Consider the following 27695-nt stretch of genomic DNA (forward strand, 5'->3'; position numbering starts at 1 on the left):
TGAGGAAGTTTTGAAATTCGTGACCACAATACTCTCCTCCTCTATCTGTTCATATGCCTTTTATTTTGTAATCCACTTGATTTTCCATGAGCCGTTTAAAGATTTTGAAATAACTCAAGGCTTCGGATTTGAACTTCAAGAAATACACCCATGTCTTTCTCTGGAAATCATCTATGAAAGTAATAAAGTATCTACACCCACCTATGGATTGTGTTCTCATAGGTCCACATATATCTGAATGGAGAAGCTGTAAAGGTTTATTTGCACGTCATGTTGCTTGCTTAGAAAATGGCTTCCTGGCATGTTTACTGAAGATACACCCTTCACATGTGTTTTGTGATTTAGTAATTTTTGGCAGCCCATTTACAACTTCATTCATACCCATATCGTATAGTGTTTCAAATTTTAAATGTCCATATCGCCGATGCCATAGCGTTGAAGTGTCTTGTGTCGTCATATTACACACTCAAGGGGTTATATCATGCTTCAGATTCAATGGGAACATTTTGTTCCCAGTCATCTTAACGGTTCCGATGCAAAACCCAGATGGGTCGTTAATAGTGCATCCTTCATCGTTAAATCTCACGTCATAGCCCTTTTGAACTAGCTGTCCAACACTTAACAGGTTATGTTTTAACCCCTCCACATAAAATACATTTGGAACACGTTTCTCATGTCCCTTAATTCTGATGTTCAGATCTCCACAGCCTAAAACTTCTAACCATTTATCGTCTCCAGTTCTCACTTCCCTTCTTTCTGATTCGTTCAGTTTTATGAACAGATTCTTGTCGCCCGTCATGTGATTATTGCATCCACTATCCAGGTACCAGCAGTCGTTCTTAATCACTTCTTCTACATTAAAAATCATGAACATGGTATCATCGTTTTCGTCTTCTGTATCATCTTTGTGCAGGAGAACATTACTCGATCGATCATTATCTTCTCGCTTGTTGCAGAAACGTGCCGTATGCCCTAACCTTTGGCAATTATAACACCGAATCGATCCATTATATCTTCCTCTCCCTTTACCTCGTCCTCTTCCTGAGTTTTCTATTCTGAATTGTCTAGATCTATCATAATTATTGCCTTGAACTTGAAAGGCCTGCTCCGCTGGTGCATCATCATATTGTTTTAGTCTTAATTCGTGGGATTGAAGAATACCAAGTAATTCCTCTGTGGAAATTGTGTTTAAATCTTTGGATTCCTCTATGGCAACCACGACTGATTCGTATTTTCTAGTCAGGCTTCTGAGAATTTTCTCAACTATGCGTTGTTCTTCTACTCGTTCTTCATTCAAACGTAATTGATTGTACGATTGTTGTTCGATTGACATAATCTTCTATAGTTTCATTTTCTTTCATTCTTAAATTATCGAATTCACATCTTAGGGTTTGAAGTCTTACCGTTTTTACCCTGTTTTCGCCCCTGTAAGCCTTGTGCAGAACTTCCCACGCATCTTTAGATGTCTTGCATGTTGCAATACGTTCAAATACCGTTTCGTTTACAACCTGAAACATAATATGCAGTGCCTTCTTGTCCCTTTTAACTTTCTCCTTATAAACATTCTGTTCATTTTCTGGTGCTCCGGAAGCGACTTCTGTGTAACCCTCTTCCACAATCGTCCACAAATCTTGTGATTCTAGTAGGACTTTCATTTGTATATGCCAATGGTAGTAATTTTGTCCCAGTAATTTAGGAATCTGGGTTTGAATTCCTCCATTTGTTGTCATGTTTTGATGTCTTTTGAGATCGTATAATTTGAATTTTGATGATGATAATTTTCTGAATAACCGTGAGATCTGTGTTTGCGGATCAGTGGCTCTGATACCACTTTATTGGAATTTTGTTCGAATTTGCTAACAGAATGTCAAAGAATTGTTGTTTGTTCTTGAATTGAATTGGTAAGTTAATTGTTACATACATAATTCATATATATACATGAGGGGTTTATACAAGTAACCGCCTCAACTTAGGATGGGGAATAATAATCGAAAAATATTACATAACTTGCATTATATCTATACTAAACTAATTGTATGATCTAGCTTATTACTATTATTTGTCTAATAAATTGTTCATATTATCTTCTGCAAGTTATTCGTGAGTTGTGAGTGACAGTATAAAGGCTTGATAACCAACACTTGGTATCAGAGCTTCACTCGTTTTGAAGGGCTGTGATCTTGTTGTAATCAAAAGTTGAAAAGTGCAGAAGCAGCTTCCACTCTTGATCATCCTGTTCGAGATAAGAGTCTAACCGACAGAGGTGCATGAAAAACGAATTTGAAAGATCCGTCAAAACAGTTGGTTTGGATTTAGTTCGTTTAGCGGGTTAATGGGAACGGTAAAAGCGATAGCTCATTTTCTTGATCGGGTGAATAGAGCTCTTGAACGGGTTTGATCGGAAAAAGAGTTGAAGCTGTCAAAAGTAAAGAAAAATGGCGTTAGTAACTGTTAAAGAGGTTGGTTCGATGTCGTATCAAGTTCCGGTTTTGACCCCAACAAACTATCCGGTGTGAGCGGTCAAGGTTAAGGCCATTATGGATGCAAATGGCGTATGGGAGACTGTTGAACCGAGGGCGTTAGGTGCTGAACCGGATGAAAAGAAAGCAAAACAAGCTTTAGCCTTTTTTGTTTCAAGCTATTCCCGAAGAGATGGTGCTCTAAGGGCCTTGGTTACTTCTTTTCAGTTCAGATCAGATGGGGATAAATGGAGTTAGGTAGGTGGTAAGGAAGAGTTCTTTTCAGTGAAAGCCGTGAGAAACCTTCTGGAAAACAATTTGTTTGGGTCGAATGTCCAGGTGTGTAAATGTCTGAATAAGGTTCTATCAAAGTAAATTGCTTTGTGTGTCGTGCTTTTCAAAACCGGATTCCTGTGGCGGTAAATCTTATGGTGAGGGGGTGTTTCTTGTGTTGGGTGACTGTGCTCATTGTCCGTATGTTCCGGAGACAACTGATCACGTTTTCTTTGACTGCGAGACAACTAAGCAGGTCTGGAGGAAGGTTTTGGTATGGGCGAAATGGGATGTCACTGGGTTGATGAATGTTGGTCAACTGCAATTACAAGCAGAGGATGCGGAAGCGGTGCTGACGCACAAGTTATTTTTTGGGGATTATCTATACGGGTATGTAGAGTCTTTGGAAAGCTAAAAATGATTGTACTTTTAAAGGCGTGACTCGATGTGCAGATTATATCATGGAAGAGATTGTTTCAACTCTCTTCAATTGGGTGAAACAGAGCAAAGAGTATATGGGGTGTTGCTGAGAAAGTTGGATCACTGACCCTAGTAATAGCTTATGTTAGTGTTGTGTTTGTAATTTATTTTTTTTTTTGTTTGTTTTTTTGCTTTCTGTTTCTTGCTTGTTTCTGTCCATGTATCCTGTCTTTCGCTGGAATTGTTTTGCCCCTTTTTAATATATTGATGTTGCAGTTCTAATAAAAATTGGAAGAATCGGATAAAAAAGAATTTTAATGCGTACAAGAAAATATATACATGAAATTTGTATTGCGTTTACACATATAGTAAACCAACATTTTCAAAAGTCTTTTTTTTTTGTTGAGTTTTTTGTGGTTGTATTGCCCATTGGTTCCTCTATTGTATAGGGTGTTTTACAGCTTCTTGTTGACCCGTTATTTCTTATACAGAAACTTACTGATTTGTTTTTCTTTTCAGGTCGGTTCAATAAATGAATCTGTAGTTGAAATTTATAGGTTTATTTTTTCCTTTTGCTTTTTAAAAAGACCCGACCGGGATAACAATTGATCAGAAAATAACCATCTCCTACTTAATTTGTTGCTGCCGGCTCGTATTTTTATTATATACAAATCATTCTAAAAACAAATAAACTAACAAAATATAAATAGAATAACAATAGTAGATCAACAAATACATCCATAACATATAATACAATATATTATATAAAACTAGAGTAATCTTATATATTTCTACTCATCTTTTTTTTTTGTCTCATATAACGCTTTAATAGAATATTTAACAGTCATATGATGTTTATGTTTCATTAGACAAAATCATATGAATGTTAAATTTTCGTTAGATGTATTTCAAAATAATCGAGAGGAATACGTAACATTACCCATGAAACAATTACTAATTTTAACACTTTTTAACATTTTGAAAAAAAGAAAGAAAGGTGGTGTCATGATCACTGACACTCTGGATTTCTTCCGGGCCCACCATAGTAAAAGTAAGTGCCCCATTGGTTGTTGTTGGAGCTTTTAATGTTGTAGCAATTTGTGTTCTCGGCAAGAGTTGATATGTCACGAGCACTTATTAAGCTGTTATCAGAATCCACGATCTCTAAGTTTCGGAAATAACTAGCTTTCCCGAACCCGTCTTCAGCGAAATGGCCCGACCCCATTTCTGTCGATGTGTGTCTACCGTTTGCTCGTGAATTGACAACCTCACCACCCCATTCCACCATTGTGGCTCGGTCGGCCAAGTGTGTGAATAGCTCGGCGGGCCAGTAACCAACTAGAGTATTATCACCAAAACCCATCCACCAATTTCCAAGTTTTGGATCCTATGTCCATAAGAAGCAAGAGTTAGAAAAAAGAAAAGAGAGTTTTTTAAAGTTATGAATGTGTATGTACCTTCCAAATGACTATTGTAACGTCAAACTGACTTCCTTGAAATTCGGATAAAGGGGAAATTGCTGCCCCGATAGCTATTCGGCTATTGGTTTGTACAAACCCTGAACATAACAGATTGTAACATCCCGTTGCTTGATATGCGTCACTCTGTACAACATTCAATAAAAGAATTATTAGTCGCATTCGTCATTTACACATGTTATAGCCATCCTTAATTATTTGGATTTAACACCATTTGATCTAAAATGAAGAGAAAAAAAATTGGAATCTACATTGAATGTGGGTGTCATAGTCGTAATTAATGATTTATAATTGGGGTAGACATTGTAAATGAATATATTCGGACCACTAAAATTGTTATGGGAAAAACGTGGACCGTTCTCAATTGTAAATGATGTTCTTAAATGTGTTGCAGTACATGGAGAACCATGAAGCCCATGGTCTTGACAATATGATTTGCCATTTTTGGCTAACATTACATCCTGTTCTTTTGTTAATTATATGTTTACATAGTTAAAGAAAATAATCAAAAGTAATTGAATTGCAATTGAAAACTCACAATCAAAGACGTTTGATACTTGTGTGCATGGGTGGGCTATAAGTGCATGTGCTCTCACTCACACAAATATATGTATATTATACGTATTTATATAATCAGTACCGTAACAAAAAAAATAAAGTATTAATTTTACGGATTCAAATTATTTAATTCTTGAAATTTATAATTTTATATGCCCGTTATTATAGTATTTACCAAAACTTAATTTACGCATTGAACTTGAGAATTGATATTATATATTTGTGCATCTCGATGCATTTATGTAACAAGTTCTAAATACATTAAATAATAAATACATATATAAATATATCGTATATTGTATATATGGCTAGGAGTTGCCTATGAAATCCAAATTTAGTAAAAAGTGTAAAAAGTTATAAAACACCATAATATCAATCATAAAACACACCAAAACCCCACAAATAATACAATGAAGATTACTAAAACATAATATACGTAGGTTTTGTGTTGTGTTTTAGATGATAAGGCTCTGATTATGGAATGACAAATATTATTATGTTTTTATGTTGATTAGCATGTTTTGTTTTATATTCATAGTTCTACGATAGTGTGTTTGAAGTTTTTATGGACTATTAGGGTTTGAATATGGTGTTTAGTTATCTTCACTCTCTTATTTGTAGGTTTTAGATGTGTTTTATGACTGAAATCGTAGTGTTTTATGACTTTTTATACTTTTTTAGGAAATTTAGACTATGTAGGCGAACCTCACCCTTATATATATAACACTCAAATATGCAATATTAATAAACTTTTTTGGAGAAAGAGTGTTGTTACCGTCCAATACGTAAACAGTCGGGGTCTGCTGTCACCATAAAGCTCCGGACTGACCTGACTAGTAGAAGAATCAAAGCTTTAGATATTTCATGTTAGTGCCGTTAAAAAAAAGATATTTCATGTTAGTATTAAATCTGAAATTCAGTGGTAACATGTATTTATTAACATATAGGGATCATGTTATTAAATATTAACACAGCAAGCCCCAAACAGGCAGCTACAACAAATTAACCAAAAACCAGAAGATTACATCAGAGAGAATTTGCACCACATCTCCCATGAGATGTCATTGTTCTTAACTAACTTTTAGAGTTTTTGGATTCAAACTTTGCACCTCTAACTAGAGGAAAGACAATTGACTTGACTAGTAGAAGAATCTAATGTTTTTATAAATATTAATATTTATACTTACTATGAAAATATGTTAGCAATTTCAAGATTTTAGTAATATCCAAATATTAAATCTCGGTGTGAGTAAGCCCAAACTTCTATGAAGTTATAAAAGTCTTCACTTCAATTCTTATTTTTCAAAAAGTCATCACTTCAAACATCTAGACAATTATAATGTTAAATAATTAACTTGTAATATTAAGAGAAGACATAACATAAGCATGGAAAATAACAATTTACTAAAACAATTTTATAAGCCCATCCTTTACTTGTCTTTAAAAAGAAAACTAATACATATTAATAATTATGTATTGTGTGATCCTATTGATTAATATCTAGTGAAGTGTCATATAATTTTGAATTTAAACTTATTAAAATAACAAACTAATGTCTTTTTTTTATATTTATCAAAAGTTAACTTGTATTATATTATATTTGTTTATATCGTATCTTTTGCCATGACTTGCTTTAAAAAGGTTAAGGAAAGAACATTGTGTAAATCAAAACCTCATAATTCAGATAAAATATAATCATTTATTCTTTGTCAACATGATGAACTGGGCATAATATTAAGAAAAAGAAAATACTAGAACTAAAACTAAAAAACAAAATATTTTTTAAACAAACTTAAATTAAATTAAATCAGAATTAAATACATAGTTGACTAGTTTATAAAAGTTAAAAACATAAAATAAAATATAGATGTGAAGCCTCATATTTTAACTTGAAGATGAAGAAATAAAATGAAATGAAATAAATAAAAGTATAGAAAAGAGTAACAGTACCTGCCAGCCAGCTTCGATGCTATTGAGATCGGAGCCGTCGAAGGACCCGGAAAGAACCCAAATCTGGGAAAGACTGAACTCATTTAAGACTTCTATCTTTGGGTCCCATACGTTTATTGTCGCTTTTGCCCCGTATATCTCACTCGATGTTCCCGTGTACGCGATCGCATGCTATCAAAACCCACAATCATCTTAATATTCCCAAATGTTTTTCATTATTATTTTGATGATATTCTTGTTCCTTATAAAAAAATATTTTTTGATAGGTTTTTCTTGATTACATTTATCGGTTTGAATCTAAGCCGAGCCGAGCTAAGTTGAGCCTGAGCCAAAGATAACTCAGCTCGTTTTGACACATATATAAACATACCATTTATACATATATTTTACGTATTTTTATATTTTAGTTGCTAATAAACTTATATTTAGTTGGTTGAACTTGGCATGTATTATGTTGAACTTGTTTTGTATATGTTTCCTAATCATATTGAATGGTAACTTTAACTATTGAAATTAAAATGTGTACATTAAAATTTCATTTTAAAACCAAAATCAAGTTGAGTTCAAGCTCAAATTTCTTGCTCGATTTCAAATCCTAGTTGAGTCGATTTCGAGCTTACCCTCATTCGACTTGTAAATAACCCTACTAGCAACTAGGACAAGTTAGTTAATATAATAATTTAAAAAAATCATGATCCTTTTCTTTTGTGATTTCCCTATTGTTATTTCATAGCCAATTTTAATCTTAAAAATAAAAGAAAATTATGAAAACACTTTTAACCCTTTCTAACATTTAGGGGGTGTTTGGGATTGCGTTTTCAACCTGATTATTTGATTATTGTGTTTTGAAATCGTAAAAAATCTATTTTGAGTGTTTGGTAAAAGATTAATAAAAAGTGATTTTTTACGTTTTGTAAAGTTCAAAACGTGATAATCCATAAGTAGGTCACCCCTTGCTGCAGGAAAACGTGATAATCCAAAAACTGATTTTTTACGTTTTCACTTATTTATTTTTTTGAAATATATATACTTGCCAAACACTCAAATAGTTGATTATCTGATTATTGTGATATCAAACAACATAATCAAATCCAAACAATGTTGATTATCTGATTATTGTGATATCAAACAACATAATCAAATCCAAACACTATCTTTCTGCAGCACGTTTTGTTACAGCTAATTATCTGATTCTGATTATTCAAAACGCATAATCTATTTTCAAAACTCAACCCCAAACACCCCCTACGGTAATGTGCTAGAAAATACATTTAAAAGTATTCTATTTGTGTTTTTTAATGTGAAATAGTTAGAAAGTCAACTACTTTGAATAATAAGAAATTCTATAATTTTGTAGTTTATACAAAGTCTATTTTTGTTTTTTTGTAGGAATATATATTATTTGCACTTACGTAGAAGTTTCTAATCTTTATATTGGTCAACCTTTGAAGTTAATTACTTCTAATTAATATATCCCATTTGATCAATAGATTTATTAATTATACATATTTAAAATATTCTATTCGTTAAATAATCTATTCAAACATCAAGAATACATTATTTCTCATTATTACTATTATAATATTATCATATAATAATATATAATATTTCATGTGTGTGAATGTGTATGCAACCAGAAAATAAGGTACCTCATGGCCATTGCCACTAACGACATCCGGTGCATCGGCCCGGCGAGCAAGGGGGGCCATACTACGTCGTTTCTTGCCAAAGTCATACAAAGAATCGGCTCTCAAAACATCATGCACGGTGCTCCGCCGCACTGGAACCGTCCCTTTGGGACACCGTTCACCGTTCCGGTGCCACATTTGCCACGCACCTCTTCTTATGTACCCATCACTTTGACTTATATTTGCAGATTTCCCACCATCATCTTCTTCTTGTGTCTCCATTGTTGATCTCATTTTTGGCATTTCTGGCGGTACCCTCTGAATAAATTAAAATTAAAATTAAAAATAGAAAATAAATAAAAGGAAATATTTATGTTATATGAATCCGAAATAAAAGGTTGTTGGTAGTTGAAAGTTGACACCTAAAAAGATAAAAGTTAATAAAAGCAACAACATAATGTTTTAGAAATGTGTACGATTTGAACCTATACAACCTTGTAAATGTTGGTTTCTAAACAAAGATGAAAATGATCGAATAATCGTGTAATCGAAGCAAATGTATAGTTTTTTTTGTTTTTTTTTTTTTTAATTTTTATCGTGTTTACCTGAATCTTGTGGTTTTTGAGAAGGGGATGATCTAAGGCCGGTTGCTTTCGTTTGTGAACACAATCTATAATATCACCATCCGGACTCTAAGAAAGTTAAATCATATAACACATAGGTGAGTTAGTATGTACATATAACATATTTCATGCATAATGGTAAAGATGAAATTTATTTAATTACCTGAATGGAGAAAACAGGAGGCTTGTTGAGGGTATCCAAATGTTTCTGAATTCTTGCAAGTCTCAAGTCTCCTACTTGTCTAAACTTTGTGTAATTCAAACACCAAACAGATTGATGCAAAAGGACAACCAAAAGATGCAAAAGTACAAGTCTTGGAAGCAGATTGACCATTTTTCATAAACTCAATGCATGCCCAGAAAGCAAGAAGAAGAACCCTAGTTTTCTCTCTCTAGAAGAAGAACAACATTTACTAACAAAAATCACAAAAAAATTCAGAGCCCAGAACCTTTCAATTATATAAGATTGAAGAAGAAAGAAATGTTGAAAATGACAGTATATGAAGGGTATAAATGCATAGGAAGAAGGGTTGGTTTGGTGCAGACGAGCACACAGCTCAAACACTTAATATCATGATTGTACTCCTGAAAACTCCATAAAACCTGTATCTGTGTGTGTGTTTGAGTGTGTGTGAATTAATGTAATTGTCATTATAATGATTCTTTGAATGAAAAAGAAATTAATGGCATGCAAATCAATTATAAAAGAAATAGAAAAGAAGAAAGAATTAATTGTGTGTCTTTAAACTCAACCTACCCACCATTAATATTTAAGCATACCTCCATCCACCTCTCTACATTTGTCATAAATATGATTCTTTTTTGGTTTTTTTTAATCTTTTCCAACTCACTCACCAATTCTTATATCAATTCAGTTTGTTAAAAGCTTATAGACGTAATATGTATGTATATTTATATATGTTAATATAAAAAAAATTGTATTATTTACCATTAATACTGTTAATACAATATAGAACTTAATAGTTCTACTAATATATAATAAATGCCAATGACTACAGCTCAGCTGATAAGAGGTGTGAAGGTTTATCCACAGGTAATGGGTTCGATTCCGGGCCAGTGGGGTTCCTACACGGGGTTAAGGCCAGACCGACTGGGAGGTACCGCATTGCGAGCTAGCGGGTTCAAACCTGAGCGAGTACGCCTAGAGGCGGAAAGGTAACCGGTTGATTCACTCTTTCCAAAAAAACTAATATATAATAATTTTTTTCATATATATTTAATTGTTTTAATTTTAACCATTGCATATGTGTAAATATATATTTTGTTTAAACATGTAAAGAGTTGACTACTTGATTTTATAGGTTATACTACAAGTAGCTTTTTTCTTTTAAACAGTGGATATTATTAAACAGCTAAAAAACAAAAGTAGAAATAAAAGACTTTCGGATGGAACAGAACTTAGGGGGTACGGGGCACCTTCGGGATGCTTGATCGGGGAGGGGTTTCGCCGGATCGGGGGGTGCCGCCATTGATGCGGTGGGTGAAATCGGGGAAGAGAGAGGAGGGAGGGTAGGTGGCGGCTCACCGATGAGAGGGGAGGAGAGAGAGAGGAGAGAGGAGAGAGGGGACCAATCACAGCATTTCTTTTTTTTTTTTTTTTTTTTTTTTTTAAAAAAAAAACCAATTCACCTAATAGGGGAGTGGCGCCATCAAATGGGGGTGTTAGGGGAGTTTAAGAGGGGAGTTGACGTGGCACACGGGGATTGGTTTGGCGTAAGAGAGTGCACTCACCTATTAGGTGTGCACCCCCTTCACCCTTATAAAGGCTAATAAAGCCACAAGTACCTTTCATCAAATTTAAACCACCTTAGGTGGTTGAGAAAAGAAGTAAATTTTTTTTTGATCGATGTTTGATTATTTTCTACGACATCTAGGTGAAAAGCGAATACGGGTGACGACGGTTCGACTTGAATGAGACGTGACGTTTTACCGATTATTCCACTGTCATGTACTCGGATGGATTCCGCACATCTAGGGAGGCCCAAGGGGCTGGCGGCGGTCGAGTAGTCAACATTGGCCACAGCGCCCAGTGTCACGTTAGTTGGCACGGCGTTCCTTGTCGTTAAAAAAAACACTTTACAATATTTAGAGTAAATTACTTTTTGACTCCATTTGATTTATTGGTTTTAACCACTTTAGTCAATAAAAAATTTAATGCTTTGGGTCTCTAACCACTCATTTTATAACATGTTGAGTCCAACTTTTCAACACTTATACATTGATTTTGGACTCAAGTGTTTAAAACCACTAAAACACGAGACTCAAAAGTCAAAACGTTATAAATGAACACTTAAGAACTCAAGACGCTAAACTTTTTGATTTTAAACTCAAGTAGTTAAAACCACTAAAACATAAGGACTCAAAAAGTAATTTACTCAACTCCAATATTTACTATTGATATGAAAAAGAAAAACTCACATAAGATTCAAAGAAGGCCGGCCCAACGTTTTTGGAGGCACTAAACACACTACAAAGTCGGGGTCCTTTTGAATTGTTATAAAGAAAAATCGGTTCTGCTTTTTGCCTTCTAAGTCTCAATCAAAAATTCGCAAGCACGCCTCAATCGCAAGCACAATATCAAAATTTAAAGATTCGAAGCATCAATTACGGATTCAGGGAAAAAAGTGATATAGTATATCACAATATATAAAGATTACTAAAAAAATAGCAGTTAAAAGCTGGATTATCTTCCAAACACCATTAATTTCCCCTAATTTCTCCTCAATTCGCAAGCACAATATCAAAATTTAAAGATTCGAAATATCAATTAGGGATTTTGAGAAAAAAATGATGTAGTATACCACAATATAGTTTTTGTTTAGCTTATTCGGGCATGATACACATACTATATGTAAGGTTTTTAAAAATTGGCGGCCTTTATTTTGTGGTGGCTCTAGGCGCTTGCCTAACCTTGAAAGCTTATAGGTCCGGCCCTGGATTCAAATGAGAATATGTTGAAATATCAAAACCACAAATTGCGACTAAATTCGTTCATATGTAAATATTGGTGAATGCTTACACGAAAACAGCACATAAAAAGCACAAAATGCGTCCTCGATCATTTGATCATGTGTTCACATGTATGTGAATGGTCGAGGATATCCCCATGTTAAAGAGTAGGCACATATACAAACTCACGTTATGTTGTAGTTTTCTTTATAGCTTTCATTTCCGTAAACAATTTATGCACGAATAGGCTTAACTAGTGAAATATGTAACATGTAATTGTATGGTTCTCATATATTGTTGTTTTCTTTCAATTCTCTGACAATACATAGATTCATACTTTCTTAAATACGTATGTACACATATACATATAGACACCAATATTGTTATATTTATATGTAATATAATATAAGTGTCAGATATCATATTCTTTGCAACAACATTACAAAAGTTATCACTCTTTTCACTCTCCCATCTAGAAATGCGGACGATAACAGTAACGCTTAGAGTGGACGGGCTCGTCCGTGATAGTATCACGGAATGGAACAACAACGCGTGATAAACACAATTCTCCCACCCCCACTAAAACATATAACGCTTTATATGTTAACGAAAATCCATTTTCGTTATATTTTCAACGCGTGATGGGTTGGTTTTGTGAGTGGAATTGTTGGTTGGGGGAAAATTGTTGGGTGTGGTGATGAGTGATGACCACCCCCACTAAAAAAGGTTGTGAGTGATGGAAAAATGGTCGATGACATGGCGGAACTTGATTGGTGCTTGTGAGTGATAAATTCTATCACTAGTGAACCACCCCCCCTCCCCTTAGTCAGCTATTTTACTATGTAATAGCTTTCTAGCTATGGACTGTAACCTCACGGTTTTGAGGCAATAACCTCACGATAGGAACAAGAAAGCTTTTGACGATGTGTTCGTTCCGATCTCGAAGTCGATCAATTAAATAAAAGAAGATGCTTTTCTTTGGGTCTGCAACCACTCGAATCTGAAAGCACCGAAGTGGGAAGATTGGATAGTTTTTAATATTCTCGATTTACTGTAATGGCTCTCTTGTTTTTGTGTGTTTTTGTGTATTCTCAGTTTCTTGCTGGCATTTATATTTATATATAAAGTTGATTTTGCCGTTCAAAAAAAAAAAAAACATGTCACGACTTAGCGACGTATTCGATAAAACCTTGGGGATGACACCCTCTACACTCTAGACGTACATTATTGTTTTCAGTAATCGAGTGTAGGGGTGTTCACAATTCAGTTTCAAATTGTAAAACCTATCAAACTGGTTATCGGTTTAATTTCACGGTCTATTTTTCTATTTAACTGTGATCGGTCGGTTTCAATATTTCTTAAACATAATAAAATTTATTATTGGTTTAACTCAACTTAAATTAAAGTAAAAAATGGACTAAAATCAATTTTCACATTCTCAAATTTCAACTAACTAAGCCGACCCCTTTCTTCGCGTTTTCTATATTCAAGCACCAACCTAAAAAATCACATTCTCAAATTTCAACTAACTAAGCCGACCCCTTTCTTCGCGTTTTCTATATTCAAGCACCAACCTAAAAAAACTACTTACTAATTAGATGTTAAAAAACAAAACGTTTTAAAACCAAGTTGATCTCATTCCCCGACTTAAACAATTGTTGAATTCTATAAATACAAAACAACTTTAATTACACATCATATTATTTAGGAACTCTTGTATGAAGGCTCAACAAGCACAAACCGTGGAACAAACGGTGTGATTTGGTTCGGTTCAGAAGTTTTACCCTTTGGTTTTGGTTTACAAGAATAAAAAACCATTACTAACGGTTTGGTTCACGGTTTGACCTAAAAACCGTAAAAACCGGATTGTGAACAACCCTAATCAGATGGATATCACCAAAAACTATACTCGTCCCATACCAACAGAAAAAATTTATAATTCTTAGAATACTAGGCTGCATACCAAACGTCCACAAATTCTAAATGTTTTGGGTTTTGCAATTAGATATATGGTTTCTTTAATGTCATCTCTAGATACAAATCAAATATAACTAAGCTAACTGAACATTTATGTAACAATCACATCTCAACTTACATTGTATATACCTAAAAGAATAATCCAGCTACTAAGATATGAACATCACTCCATTTTATTGAATATTATATAAAGCAATTTTTTATTTTTTTTATAATAAGAATGTCGCCTATTAACTAAATATGTCTAGCTAGGTGCAATTCAAATATAAGAACAAGTTGCTTATAAAAAAAATATTATTTTGTATTTTACGGGCTTGCACCAACTCTCTATGCAACTTTTAAGCCACGTATGCATATATGGGTGTAACTTGCTTGCTTGCCGGTGATGGCATTAAGTTTCTTTGCCTCAAATTTACGCATAGAGGAAAAGGTGTGAATTAATGTAAAAGGAAAGGTTTACAATATTTTCCCTTTTTAAACAATCCACGACCCTTAACTTTTCTCTGCCTAACCAGAGTGTTAGATAAGTTAGTTAGCACAAATGCAATGCATTTTACAAGGGTAGTTTTGTAATTTACTATAGCTATTTGAAATAAGTAATCGATCAAGTAACATTATTTAAAGGGAAAACCATGAAATTGAACTTTGACTAGTTTGATTTACGAAAATGAACATGATTCGCGTCTATGGTAGATATGATCCCAGAAACCAGTGGTACTATTGCGTCTACTATTGAGGCATAGACTCGTGAATCCTAGTGAATAAGAAGTTGACACGTGTCAGCATCCTTAGTTTTTTTTATTTTTCCACCACGATTGTTAAATGAGTAGAACTTTCCATACAATATATTTTGAAATAAAAGTTATCTTTAAGTTGGTGGATTTTTATTATGTGAAAAAGTTATGCTTATTTAAAAATCATGGTGGATAAAAAAAGTAGGCGCGGAAACCCATACTACAATCTTAGACGCAACCGTTGAATCTTAAATGCAAACTCATTTTTAGACGCAATATGTACACGCAAACTCATTTTTAGATCCATGTGTCGACTTCTTACTCACTAGGATTCACGAGTCTATGATAGACACAAAAATACCATGATTTCAGTGTTATCGTCTACTGTAGATGTAATCAATGTTTATTTTCATAAACTGAAAAAGTGAATGTCCGTGATTTTTCTTTATTGAGTAAAATACAATTTTACCTCCTGGCTTTAGACTCCGCCGACACTCTTACCCCCTAAAACCAAAATCCTGTTGTCCTACCACCGAATGAATCCCAATTGCCTCAATCTTACCCCTTGCTGTTAAATGACTTACCAGTTCTGTTAGTGGTCATGCGAAATGACCATTTTACCTTTCTTATTACCTCATGTTCTTTGTAACAAGAAAACATCTTACCCACTACACAACTCTTTACCATTCCCGCCTAATCTATTTGACATTGGATAGTCAACACCTTAAATTGGTTGACCCATGCAAAGTCAAAGTCTGCAACTGTAATCAAAATCAGCCTATAATTAACCTATAATGGCCAAGAGTGATCAATAACTGTTATGAATTCCTAATCCTAATCCTAATCCTAATCCTAATTCCAAAACTGAAATGCACAAATGCACATCATATAATCAATTCCTAATCCTCCAAAACTGTAAAAGAATGTTGTGATCAAACTCAAATACACAAACGCACATCATAATCAACCTATTCCTAATCAAACTGTAATCAAACTTAAATTTTAATCAAACTGTAATACATCTTTAACTGTAATACTAATCAAACTGTGTACATCCTTAATTGTAATCCTAATCAAACTGTGATCATCATTAACTGTAATACTGATCAAATTGTAATCACATTCTGTAATCAAATATTCTAATGAAACTATAATATTAATCAAATTGTAATCCCATTCTATAATCAAATATCTTAATGGACTGTCGTTTGAGGACTTAGACTGTCCTTTTTGAAGACATGCGAGTATGTTCTATAAATACCTGCTATGTCTTTTACATTTTAGTGGGGAACATAGAATAGAGTGGAAAAGCATTTCTTGTAAATTTTATGGCGAAACTTTGTTCAAATCAATACAACGTGAATCTTTGAGTATATCTTTCTATGTTGATTGTGTTTATGCTCGTTTTGGTGTGTTAAATTGGATTTCGTGCTTGTTAATACATTTCAAACAAGAAATGCATTGTGTTCAAGATCATTTTCTAGACCTACAAGTGGTATCAGAGCTTTAGGCTTGATTTCTTGCTGAAAACCAAGCATTTTGAGTGATTTGTGAGATTTTCGAGTGGTTTTTGATAGAGTTTTGAACTTTTATTGGACAAAAACCCAAAACCCTATTTCTTGGCTGAAATATGGACTACAACTGATTAATATGATGTTGTTTGATGATAATGATGGTTAGAAGCTTGTTAAAATTGATGGAGTCAATAAAAAACATGGTTTTTGTTAAGTTTGGAGCACAAAACTAAAACGCCATTGTTTCCAACGACAAGGTTTGCCAGAATTCTAACTAAAATATTACATTTTCATCTTGAAATTCTATTGGCTGACCTACAAGTTTGAGTGGAGTAGAACTGTACTATTTGTCCCTGTGTTGTTTGCCAACCTTGTCTGTTGCAGCATACTATCGTTTGGGCTCCTCACCAAAACGACAATCAACTCTCACTTGAAACAAATCTGAAATGACAGTTAACTAGTGTTCAAAACAAACATTAAAAGACAGTCCTTAACAAAGTGGATTTTCGCTTGAACATTTAAAATGACAGTTACTAATCAATTATCGTTTACAATCAGTTGTCGTTTGAAAGAGCAAACTGTCGTTTCACTTAACTGTTGCTTGAATACTCAAACTGTCATTGCACTTGACTGTCATTTAAACCTGGGAAAATTGAACACTAGAAGTGTATTTGTGTAGCATCCTCTGCCTTAGGAAATTTTTCACAAGTTATTTGGAATTTTCAGACAAAATAGATACAAATCCTTTGGATTAGGGAAATAACTTAAACCAAAGTAATCCTTCACAACAAACAAATTCGTCTGTCATGGCTCATTTACAGTCACTTATACCTTCAAACAACCCTTAACCACTACTAAATCCGTCCAACATATCATGGGTTTAATCACTTATACCTTCACAATCCGCAATGATTTCAGCAAGCTAGTGGGCATTTGTTGCAAATCAAAACCAGACTATTCAAACCTATTGATAAGTGAGAATGAGACAGAAGCAACAACCGTCCTCCTAAGCTTCTCCACTTGGATGATTACTCGAGATGGAGTGGTAGATTCAAAACACATGTTCTTGGAGTGAATACCGACTTATGGACTTGCTTTTTTACTTCGTTTACCCAAGCACTTTAAGAAGCTATATCAAATCCTATTACACTTGCTCAACCTTCAGAAACCGATAAGAAAGCTTACGACCTTGAAAAGAAAGCGTTTGCAATTCGCTCACAGGCTTTGACAAAAGACATCATTCATCAATTTAACTTTTGTACAATGATGAAAAGACCCCTAATATATAATATGGGATTGGCAGCAGGAGTAGTAGTATAAGTCAACCCACATAATGTCACACCCTAACCGATGACGGAATCATCGGGGCGTGACACTAGGCGAACCAGATTGCTCAAGAGAATCCATAACAACTATCCATTACCAATAATTTTAAAGGTTTATTATCCCATACCAACGAACAAATATTCAACAAACAGTTATTACAGATAGCGAGTTCTCATAAACAAAACAAGTCCGACAACCTAGATTTTTTATTTGATGAGTTTCTAGACTTCCTAATCCATTGCAGCAAACAGACCATCAACCTGTCACATACGTTAAAATAAAAGTCAATACATAAAGTAAAGGTGAGTACACAAGTTTGCATAGATATAGTATGAAAAGTGTTTAAGCATAACCAACATGTAACACGTAACGGGCGAAGCATGTAACTATCAAGAATGATACAACCTAACCACGTGACTGCGATGTAGAGTATGCGCGACACATGTTCACGAAAGCGAACACGTGAAGTAAAGTAATGTGATCCTTAGCAACCCCTGTTCACAACAGGTGCTGAGTCCAAACTATAGTACTATCGTTGCTAAAGGTGGTCTAGTGTAACATTGTGTAAGCATAGTAACAATCATTCAACAAATCACGTATAGCATGCGGGAGTGGTTAGCATTTAATAAGTGTTTGTGTTGTGTGTTGTGTTTTGACAGAGAACGTATGTACCACCCAAAAGTGCGGTAAATGAAAATGGGTTCGAGTATACTCATAGAGCGTGTACTAATGAAGAAACACGATCCTCAATGTATTGAAGGGAGCGCCAGGTCAGCCTGCGTGCAGGAACAGAAGCGTAAGTCCTCCAAAGTGCTGAAACGGTCGAAAATCGGAGTGTCGGTGGGAAACAGAAGCTTCGTACGAAGCTGGTGCCTTCATACGAAGGTGTGCCTTCGTACGAAGGTGGTCTTCGTACACGTGGGGCTTCCGTTGTCCAAAATCGAGTGTCTTCGCGTCGTCTTCAGAAAATCGAGTGTTCATCCTTCCAACCTTAAGCTATTGATTGAGCTCAGAGTCGGAGGGGTCTTTGATTGTGTCACGAATGGAAGTTGTGTAAAACCAGGGCCTTCGTACGAAGGAAGCACCTTCATACGAGGCCGTGTACCTTCGTACGAAGCTGGCTTTGCACATAACAGTCCAGTTCACAAACGTGGCTATTTTTGGCATTCGGTGCTAGGGGTGTTCAAAAAGCTTGCGGCTCGCAACTCGCTCGAAAAATACTCGAAAAAAGCTCGACTCGAAATCGGCTCGGTTATAAACGAGCCGGCTCGGCTCGGCTCGATTTGAAAACGAGCCGAGCCCGAGCTAGGCCTGGCTCGGCTCGTGAGCTCGTGAGCCGGCTCGGATTACTTTATATTATATACATTAATTTTAATGGATAGATAAAATTGTGAATCTGGTAGCTTATATATTTGGATCTTAAAAATGTATTTTGTTAGTTCTTACGATTAAATTTTATCTCAGCATTATATATTAATTTTGAAGGATACATAAAATTGAATCTATGGATACATAAAATTCTGAATCTGTGGAAACATAAATATGTGAGTCTATTGGCTTATATTTTCGGATCTTTGCAGCATTAAAACATGCTTATCACATAAGAAGTGAAATAAAAAGGTAAGGGTTACATATTCGCCACTTTCAAATTTAGCAAAAATCACAAGATTAATACATAGAACATGATATAATCAAGATCCCACATCGCTAAGAAGAGAAAGCGTGAGAAAGAACCTCCCCTATAAAAAGCCAGGGTGAAATCATCTAAAGAGTTAATAAGCTATGCTTATATGTGTTGTTCTTTGGTCAATAAAAGTTGCATATTTTGCCTTTGGCTTAGTTACTTGCAATTTAGTCATGTTTGAGATCATTTTATACTAGTAAATTTAATTGTTCTTGATAAAGTCGAGCTAAAGCGAGCCGAGCCGAGCTGGCTCGAATCTAGTTCGAGTCGAGCTCGAGCCCCAAACCTTAGCTCGATTTAAAATTCGAGCTCGAGCCGAGCCAGCTCGATTTGAATTCGAGCCGAGCTCGAGCTAGATCTGGTTCGGCTCGACTCGGCTCGTTAACAGCCCTATTCGGTGCTGTGTTTTCGCCTGAATCGGATGTGTTTCTGAGTCCTATTCAAGCTGGTTTCAACATTACCTCGTTCCACTGTTCAGGGAACGAAATAGATGCCGGTTTTGGTCCGGTTTGGTGTAAAAGTCAAGTTTAAAAAGGTTTGAAAGGTTTTTCACTTAGACTTAACACTTTGTGAGTGTGAAATCAACGGATTTCTAACTTAGGAAACCGAAGTTAGTCCCAATATACTCGGTTAAGTGTAAATCAGTGATGAAAGAAGAAGTTTTGATGAAAAAGATGAAGATTCTTTGTAAAAGCAGGAATTTATGAAGAAAAGAAGAGGTTAAGTGAAAAGTTGAATGTTTTTGAGTGAAAACATAAGAATTTAGATGAAAATGTAGTGATTCTTGTGAAAATCGAAGTGGAAAACATTGTATAATTGAAGTAAACTGTTAAATCTTACTTGAAAATGGTCGGACAGCAATTCGGCAGAGTTTCGGTATGAAATCAGCAAGTGGGGAATGAATGAAATGGGGCTTGGGTATTTATAGAGTTGGTGGGTTCGCACAACAGCCCTTGGTTCGAACTAGCTGCCTTCGTACGAAGCTGCCTAGCTTCGAACAAAGGTGCTGTTTTATGCAATGAAATCCTCGTTTTGCGTGTAGGATGCTCGTTTAATGCGTTTTGTTGCGTTAGTTAGCATTGGTACTATAAGTATTTTAGTGTAGCACCATGTTTCGAGTTGCGTTGCGTTTTAGAGTGATAAATCGAGTTTTGTGAGTAGCGTTGCGATAGCGTTTGCGAGTAACAATACACATAATAAGCACACACAAGTAAGACACATGAGAGCACACGTTATCACATTACTACTATTAATAACAGCGTTTGCGATTTAGCGTATTAGTCGAGATAAGCGAATGCGGAGGCGAATGGTAACCAAACAAACAAACACGACAATTTAAATAGTATAATTATCTGTAATTCGTGTTGTGTAAGCGTCGCAAATATAAAGCGTTTAAGTGTATAGTGATGCGGTGTGATGAAAAAGTATTTATTATAACATAACCCTTTATTTATATCGAATCCCGGAACACAAGATGGTTACAAACTGAAGTAAAAGCAATCAGGTAACGATCCGAAAAGTCGGGTTGTTACAGCCTCCCCTACTAAAGGAAATTTCGACCTGAAATTAAGGAGCAGGCGTAACAAAGAGTTGTGGATATTTAGCTTTCATATCACTTTTGAGTTCCCAAGTGAACTCGGCGCCACGTTTGCCTTCCCAGCGAACCTTCACTATGAGAATGCGTGAGCATCGGAGTTTCTTGGTCTCCCAATCCATGATTTCTCCAGGCTTTTCCACAAAGTACAGGGTCTCGTTTACTTGCAAGTATTTGAGAGGCACGTGAAGATTTTCTTCAGCTAAGCACTTCTTGAGGTTTGAGACGTGAAAAGTCAGATGTACGTTGCTGAGTTCCACCGGTAATTCGAGTCGGTAGGACACTTTGCCAATTCTTTCCAGAATCTTAAAGGGACCCATGCATCGTGGCGCTAGCATTCCTTTCTTGCCGAATTGGATCACCCCCTTCCAAGGTGAGACCTTTACGAGTACGTGATCACTGACTTCAAACTCAAGAGGCATGCGGCGTCTATCGGTGTAGCTCTTTTGATGACTCCAAGCTTTCAAGAGATTGTCCCTTATTTGGTGGATCTTGTCTGTCGTTTCTTGTATCAACTCAGGACCGGTAATCTGTGCGTCTCCGATCTCGTGCCACACAATAGGTGATCGACATTTTCTACCATACAATGCCTCAAAGGGTGTCATTTGAATACTAGCGTGATAACTGTTATTGTACGAGAATTCTACCAAAGGTAAATGTGAATCCCAATTACCACCAAAATCTATAACGGACAGTGCGCTCAGTTTGACCGTCGGTCGGGGGATGGAATACGGTACTGAGATTAAGAGTCGTACCGAGAGCGGCTTGAAATGTCTCCCAGAGACGCGAGGTAAAACAACCATCGCGGTCAGAGATGATGTCACGAGGTGTCCCGGGTCGACAAATGACTTCGTCAGTATAGAATCGTGCTAATCGTTCTACCTTGAAGTCTTCTCGTATCGCTAGGAAGTGAGCGGATTTCATAAGACGATCAACGATAACCCAAAAGCTATCGTGACCAGATGGCGTGCGAGGGAGTTTCGTAATGAAATTCATAGCTATATTCTCCATTTCCATATCGGAATCTCGGTTTGTTCGAGTAAGCCAGAGGGTCGTTGGTGTTCAACCTTAACCTTCGAGCAATTTAGGCATTTGGAAACATAAAGAGCGATATCCTTCTTCATTCCTGGCCACCAATACCTAGAGCGAAGGTCCTAGTACATCTTGTTGGCACCGGGGTGAATGGAATATCGGGATTTGTGGGCTTCAGTCAGCAATATCTCCCGAAGGTTATTGCTACTGGGGATCCAAATGCGGTCAAGATAGTAATAGATACCGTTCGATTTGGTGACAAGCTGAGTTTCAGCACCACACTTCATTTCCTCTTTCAAGGTATTCTCAATGAAGTATGCGTGCTGAGCGTCGCGAATTAGGACTTCGAGGTTATTCTGGGCTTGAACGTCGCGAATGCTATACACATAGCTTCGTCGACTGAGGGCATCGGCTATGACGTTTGCGTTGCCTAGATGGTAGCGTATCTCACAATCGTAGTCGTTGGGAAGTTCAACCCATCTCCGTTGGCGCATGTTTAGTTCTTTCTGGTTAAGATGTGTTGTAGGCTCTTATGGTCGGTGAAGACCGTACACTTGGTACCATAAAGGTAGTGTCGCCAAATCTTCAACATAAAAAGCAACTACACCGAGTTCGAGATCATGGGTAGTGTAGTTCTTCTCGTGAACCTTGAGTTGTCGAGACGCTTACGCGATAACCTTGTCTCGTTGCATAAGAACACAACCAAGACCTAGGTTAGAGGCATCGCAATAGACAACGAAATCGTCGTTTCCGTCGGGAAGTGCAAGGACGGGAGCGTTGCAGAGCATATACTTGAGGGTTTGGAAGGCCTCCTCCTGTTTGGGACCCCAAACAAAAGGTTTGTCCTTCTGAGTTAGAGCGGTAAGTGGTACAACGATTTTAGAAAAGTCAGCAATAAATCGACGGTAGTAACCCGCCAATCCAAGAAATGAACGGATTTCGGATGGAGACTTTGGCATAATCCAACTCTTAACTGCTTCGATCTTTGCGAGGTCGACGTGAATTCTTTGACTGTTAACAATATGACCGAGAAATTGAACCTCCTCGAGCCAAAATTCACACTTGGAGAATTTGGCATAGAGGCGATTTCCTTGAAGAAGCTCGAGAACCAAACGGAGATGTTGTGTGACAACCCTCACAAATCCAGGTATCCGTACAAATTAAATAATATTTAATTACTGTGCTTAATTACAATTATGACTAAACTGCTTTCTGTTTTCTGATACATACATACTCATGCATCATACTTTATTACTGTCACTTCATTTATTACACACAAACAATAGTGACAAATTTGATGCACAAAGCACAATTAGCACAGTGAGCGGATAACCCAGTAAACATGCTGACATTGCCAGCACTAGACAGACATTGTTTCTGAGGCCAGTATGAGCCGGGAGTAGATCACTACATTAGTAGGGAGTGTAGGGAGGTGAGGATCATAAAACTACGTCACTAGGTGATAGTTATAGTGACCGGAAGTGCCTAAAACATACTTTAATTACAAAATTCTGCACTACATACAAAAATTCAACTTTTAACAAAGCTAGTAAAGTGCAAAAACTTGGTAAAATAGTACTAGACACTTTCCAAAGTGTTGGGAATTTATTATATCACTAAAACAATATAAAAGACACTTAAAAGCTTTACTTAGCACTTTAACGGATCAACATCCAACCGAACAACCGGACTTTACCCGGAACATAAAAATATTGCCAAAAACATTGTTTCTACTTTTCTGAGCTAGTTAGGGTCCCCGAACACCCTAACACCCTTTATATTAATAAACACACTTAACATACTAACTAGAAACTTTACAATCCAACTAATTAGTAACTTAACCATTACACCCTAACCCTTACCCCCCCCCTCATTGTTGACGGTTACAAGGGTGGGACACACCCTTGTGTTTTCCTTGATTATTTTATTGTTATTGTTGGTGATCTAGAGAACATAATACTTGTTGGATAAAGCTTGAACTTGGATTATAATTACATCCACAAGTTAACCAATCTCTTTCATCTTCCAACATCAACAACTAGCTTCTTCTCTCCCTCCATAACCACCTCACGACCGCCACCCTCCACCACACTACCACCACCTTCAACCTTTGATCAACCATTTTTCATACATCCAAAGGAGCGAGAAGTCATACAAACAAGCCGGGTGCTCTCGAAAGTTCAAGAACCGCTCTAGATTTCTTTTATCCACCACATTTACACCTTGTTTCTTCCCTAGCCTTGTGCTAGTAGTAAGTGTTTCTAATCATCATCTTGATCTTGTTTATGGTGGTTAATAGTTGATTTAATGGTTAAAAATTTAGAAACATTAAAAAACTTACATGAAAGTCTTGAACATAAGTGATTAAAGGTGGATAAAGAGAAGATATGTGTGTAAATCATGTGAATCTTATGTAGTTGTGATTATTTGATGTTGTTTGTTACTAAAAGTAGGATGGATCATCATCTAGACATACTAGATCATGTTCAAGAACATGAACTAGTAGGATGTTAGTGTTAGAAATAAGAAAGATGATGAAACCATCCACCATGAACTTGAAACTTGAGTAAACATAATTTTTCTTGTAAAATGAAGTTGTAAACTTGTGGATCTAAAGATCTACATGTGGTTTTTCGGAAGAACCAAGCGGAAGATACTAGTTTTGTTAAAACCCGGATATTTTATGAACTAGAAGCATTTTTGGTAAATAAACAACTGTGTAAACACTTGTGTAACAAGGAAATTTCATAAAGAAATATTTTTTGTGAATCTTGACTAGAAGTTGTGTAACTTCAAGTTCTTTAAAAAAATAAAGTTTACAATAAGCTAATCATGTTTTTAAAGTTAACAAGACCCACTAAATATGATGGTAATTTACTGCATATTTTTACAAAACTCTCAAGTTCATGAGTTATGGTTTAGTCTTATTCTTGTCAAGTTTGATAAATAAATATTGTATGTCGGTGATTGGTAAATTGTTTGGTTGATTTTACAAAAAGAAAATGGTATGCTAAAAGCATGGACACACTTCCAGTTACAGAGGAAACTCTGACGAAATTTTTCCAGAAATATAACACTTAGAAATATTTTCCTAACAAATATTTACAAATATAATTTTTAACTAGATTTCCAAAATAAACTTCGCCATGATTTTTATTACAAAAATAACAAAGTATCGGAGGTGGATTTTCATAAATAAAACTTGTTAAATATATATTTAGAATATATATTTTATAATAAGACGCTTGTGTGATTATGTGATTATTTTGTGAACTAGATATATATTATTTTTAGGGTAAAAATAATATAACTTGGAAATACCGTGAAAATACTACTCCAAAATAATATCAGCGCTCTCACAAAATAAATATTTAAGTTATATAAGTATCGTAATACAACGCGAACTTTAGAAATGTAACTTATGCATTTTTCAGAAAAATACTCCTATTAGTATATATAAATATATATATATATATATTTGTGAAAATATTATTTTGGAAAAACTTATGAAATAAAATATAATATTTTTAGGAAAAAATATATATATTTTGGAAATTAAACATTTAGACAAAGTGATTAAATATATTTTCAAGTGAGACTTAAAAATATATTTTCGGAATTATAAAACACACATGTATTATACCCCCATCCTTGGGAAGGAATATACTTATTAAATAATTAAGAAGTGTAAATACGAAATAGTTGTCTAACTATTTCCCAAAAACGTTAAACCTTAAGCCAAGGCACGGCCATCCGTCTAATAGGAATTAGTACGTGTAGGTCGTCACGCAGCAGGTTGATTTGGGACCGACTATTTCGAGACGCACTTCTGTGAGTTCATGTCCCCCTTTTCTCTTTACTGTTTTCAGTTTTATACTTCGGGAGTGAAATACATGCGACAACTATTACAAACATTTATTACATGGTATGGTTAGCGTAGGGGGGTTTATACTACTAGATCATGTGAGGGGTGGGTACAACACTCGAGGCCATTAATCCTCTTTGTTAGGACCGAGGGACACAAGAGTGATAGATCTATTTGGGTGTAGCGAGCCCACACCCGTGAGGCCGGGGAGGCCCATAGAGGTGACTGTGTCTTACAGTCGGAAGCCCGGTACAAATTTGCTAGGTTTGAGTTTCCCTGCACTTTCTCACACATACCAGTGGCTTTGCAACCCATTGGTGATCTCTTTTTCCTTATTGCTACATACCAGGGACTTTTATACATACTTTAAAGGTTTATTCATGCTCACTTTTACATGAACTCGCTCAACTTTTTGTTGATTTTTCAAATTACATGTATTTCAGGAAATTAGGGATCTGGCAAGGTATGCTATGTCGTCAAGCTGCGTAGGAGAAATGATGTCATCCGAGTTTAGGGATTGTGACTTTTGCCTGGACGAGTCACAAGACTTAAACTGTGTTTATTCCACGTCTTATGGTTGTGTCGTATGAACAATATTTGTATTGTGTCGTGTTGTAATTTTCGTTGCATGTGTCGACTTTTGAAAACAATGTTGTCGTGTTTTATTTTTAAAACTTGAATTAATGGATGAACATCATGGTTTTACTTTCATATAGCATTGTTGTGATTATGCTATGGTATTAAGAAGTCACACCAAATAAACCCACGCTTTCACAAAGCCAGGGTGTGACAGCTTGGTATCAGAGCATTGATATAGCGAACTATGATTCTTTCTCGAGTCTAGACTATGATCACTAGGGCTCTCACGAAATCATTTTTACATTGCATACACTAAACGTCCAGATCCAGGATACAAAACATTTTTACAAACAAAAAGTATGCGCACTTTTTCAAAATTTATGGTTCAGTCCAGGAGACTGAGGGAGTTCAGCCCTAAAGGCTGGGGAGGTTCAGTCATGTAGACTGAGGGGCCAATCTTTGAGATTGGGGAGGTTTTGGTCTGTGAGGCCAGGGAGTCAGTCTGAGAGGCTGGGAGGTTAGTCTAGTGAGGCTAGGAGAATTACTTGTTTGCTTATTGGTGACTAACATGTTTATTTGATTATATGTTGATTGTTTATGCATATGTGTGGTTGTGTTACAGACATCATGCCTTCTTCATCAGACACTGGAGTTTTAGACACTTTAGATCCTATGGCGATCGTATCAGATGACAGAGTTTCGTCAGAGCGAGAGGTCTACACTTTCGACACCACCAGTACCGATGATGACGATTTCCAGCCCTTTGCGCTGCCTGACGTCGGAGCCGAGCCTGCTGATGGCCATCCCGCTGGGGATTTACCACTCGCGGTGATCCCTGCTCCTATACCGCTTGCTGCTTATCCAGTTGTTGATATGCCCCTCGATGTCGTTTCTGACGACGATGTCGATCTGTTTGAGGAGGACCCACCTGAGGCTGACTATGAGGGCGGGGCCCCTATTGCTGCTGATGTCATCTTACCCATTGCTGATGCTCCTGCAGAGGAGGCTCCTGTTGATTCACCTGTCCCAGA

At 35.9% G+C, this 27695-nt stretch overlaps 2 protein-coding genes across 2 annotated transcripts; both read right to left on the reverse strand.

Moving 5' to 3' along the window:
* Positions 1-466: 466 nt before the first annotated feature.
* On the reverse strand, positions 467-1655 carry LOC110906973. The gene is made up of 2 exons (XM_022152020.1): positions 1404-1655; positions 467-1339 (listed from the first exon to the last, which is right to left on the reverse strand). The coding sequence occupies exons 1-2, from the start codon at positions 1653-1655 to the stop codon at positions 467-469; spliced, it is 1125 nt and encodes a 374-aa protein (XP_022007712.1).
* A 2218-nt stretch (positions 1656-3873) lies between these two features.
* Positions 3874-10069, reverse strand: LOC110908718. Its single transcript, XM_022153697.2, has 7 exons — positions 9553-10069; positions 9372-9458; positions 8788-9084; positions 7139-7309; positions 5964-6017; positions 4610-4756; positions 3874-4539 (listed from the first exon to the last, which is right to left on the reverse strand). The coding sequence occupies exons 1-7, from the start codon at positions 9721-9723 to the stop codon at positions 4162-4164; spliced, it is 1305 nt and encodes a 434-aa protein (XP_022009389.1). The 5' UTR covers positions 9724-10069; the 3' UTR covers positions 3874-4161.
* Positions 10070-27695: the final 17626 nt, after the last annotated feature.

Source organism: Helianthus annuus, chromosome 14 (genome assembly GCF_002127325.2).
Source record: "Helianthus annuus cultivar XRQ/B chromosome 14, HanXRQr2.0-SUNRISE, whole genome shotgun sequence".
In the NCBI taxonomy this organism is placed as follows: Eukaryota; Viridiplantae; Streptophyta; class Magnoliopsida; order Asterales; family Asteraceae; genus Helianthus; species Helianthus annuus.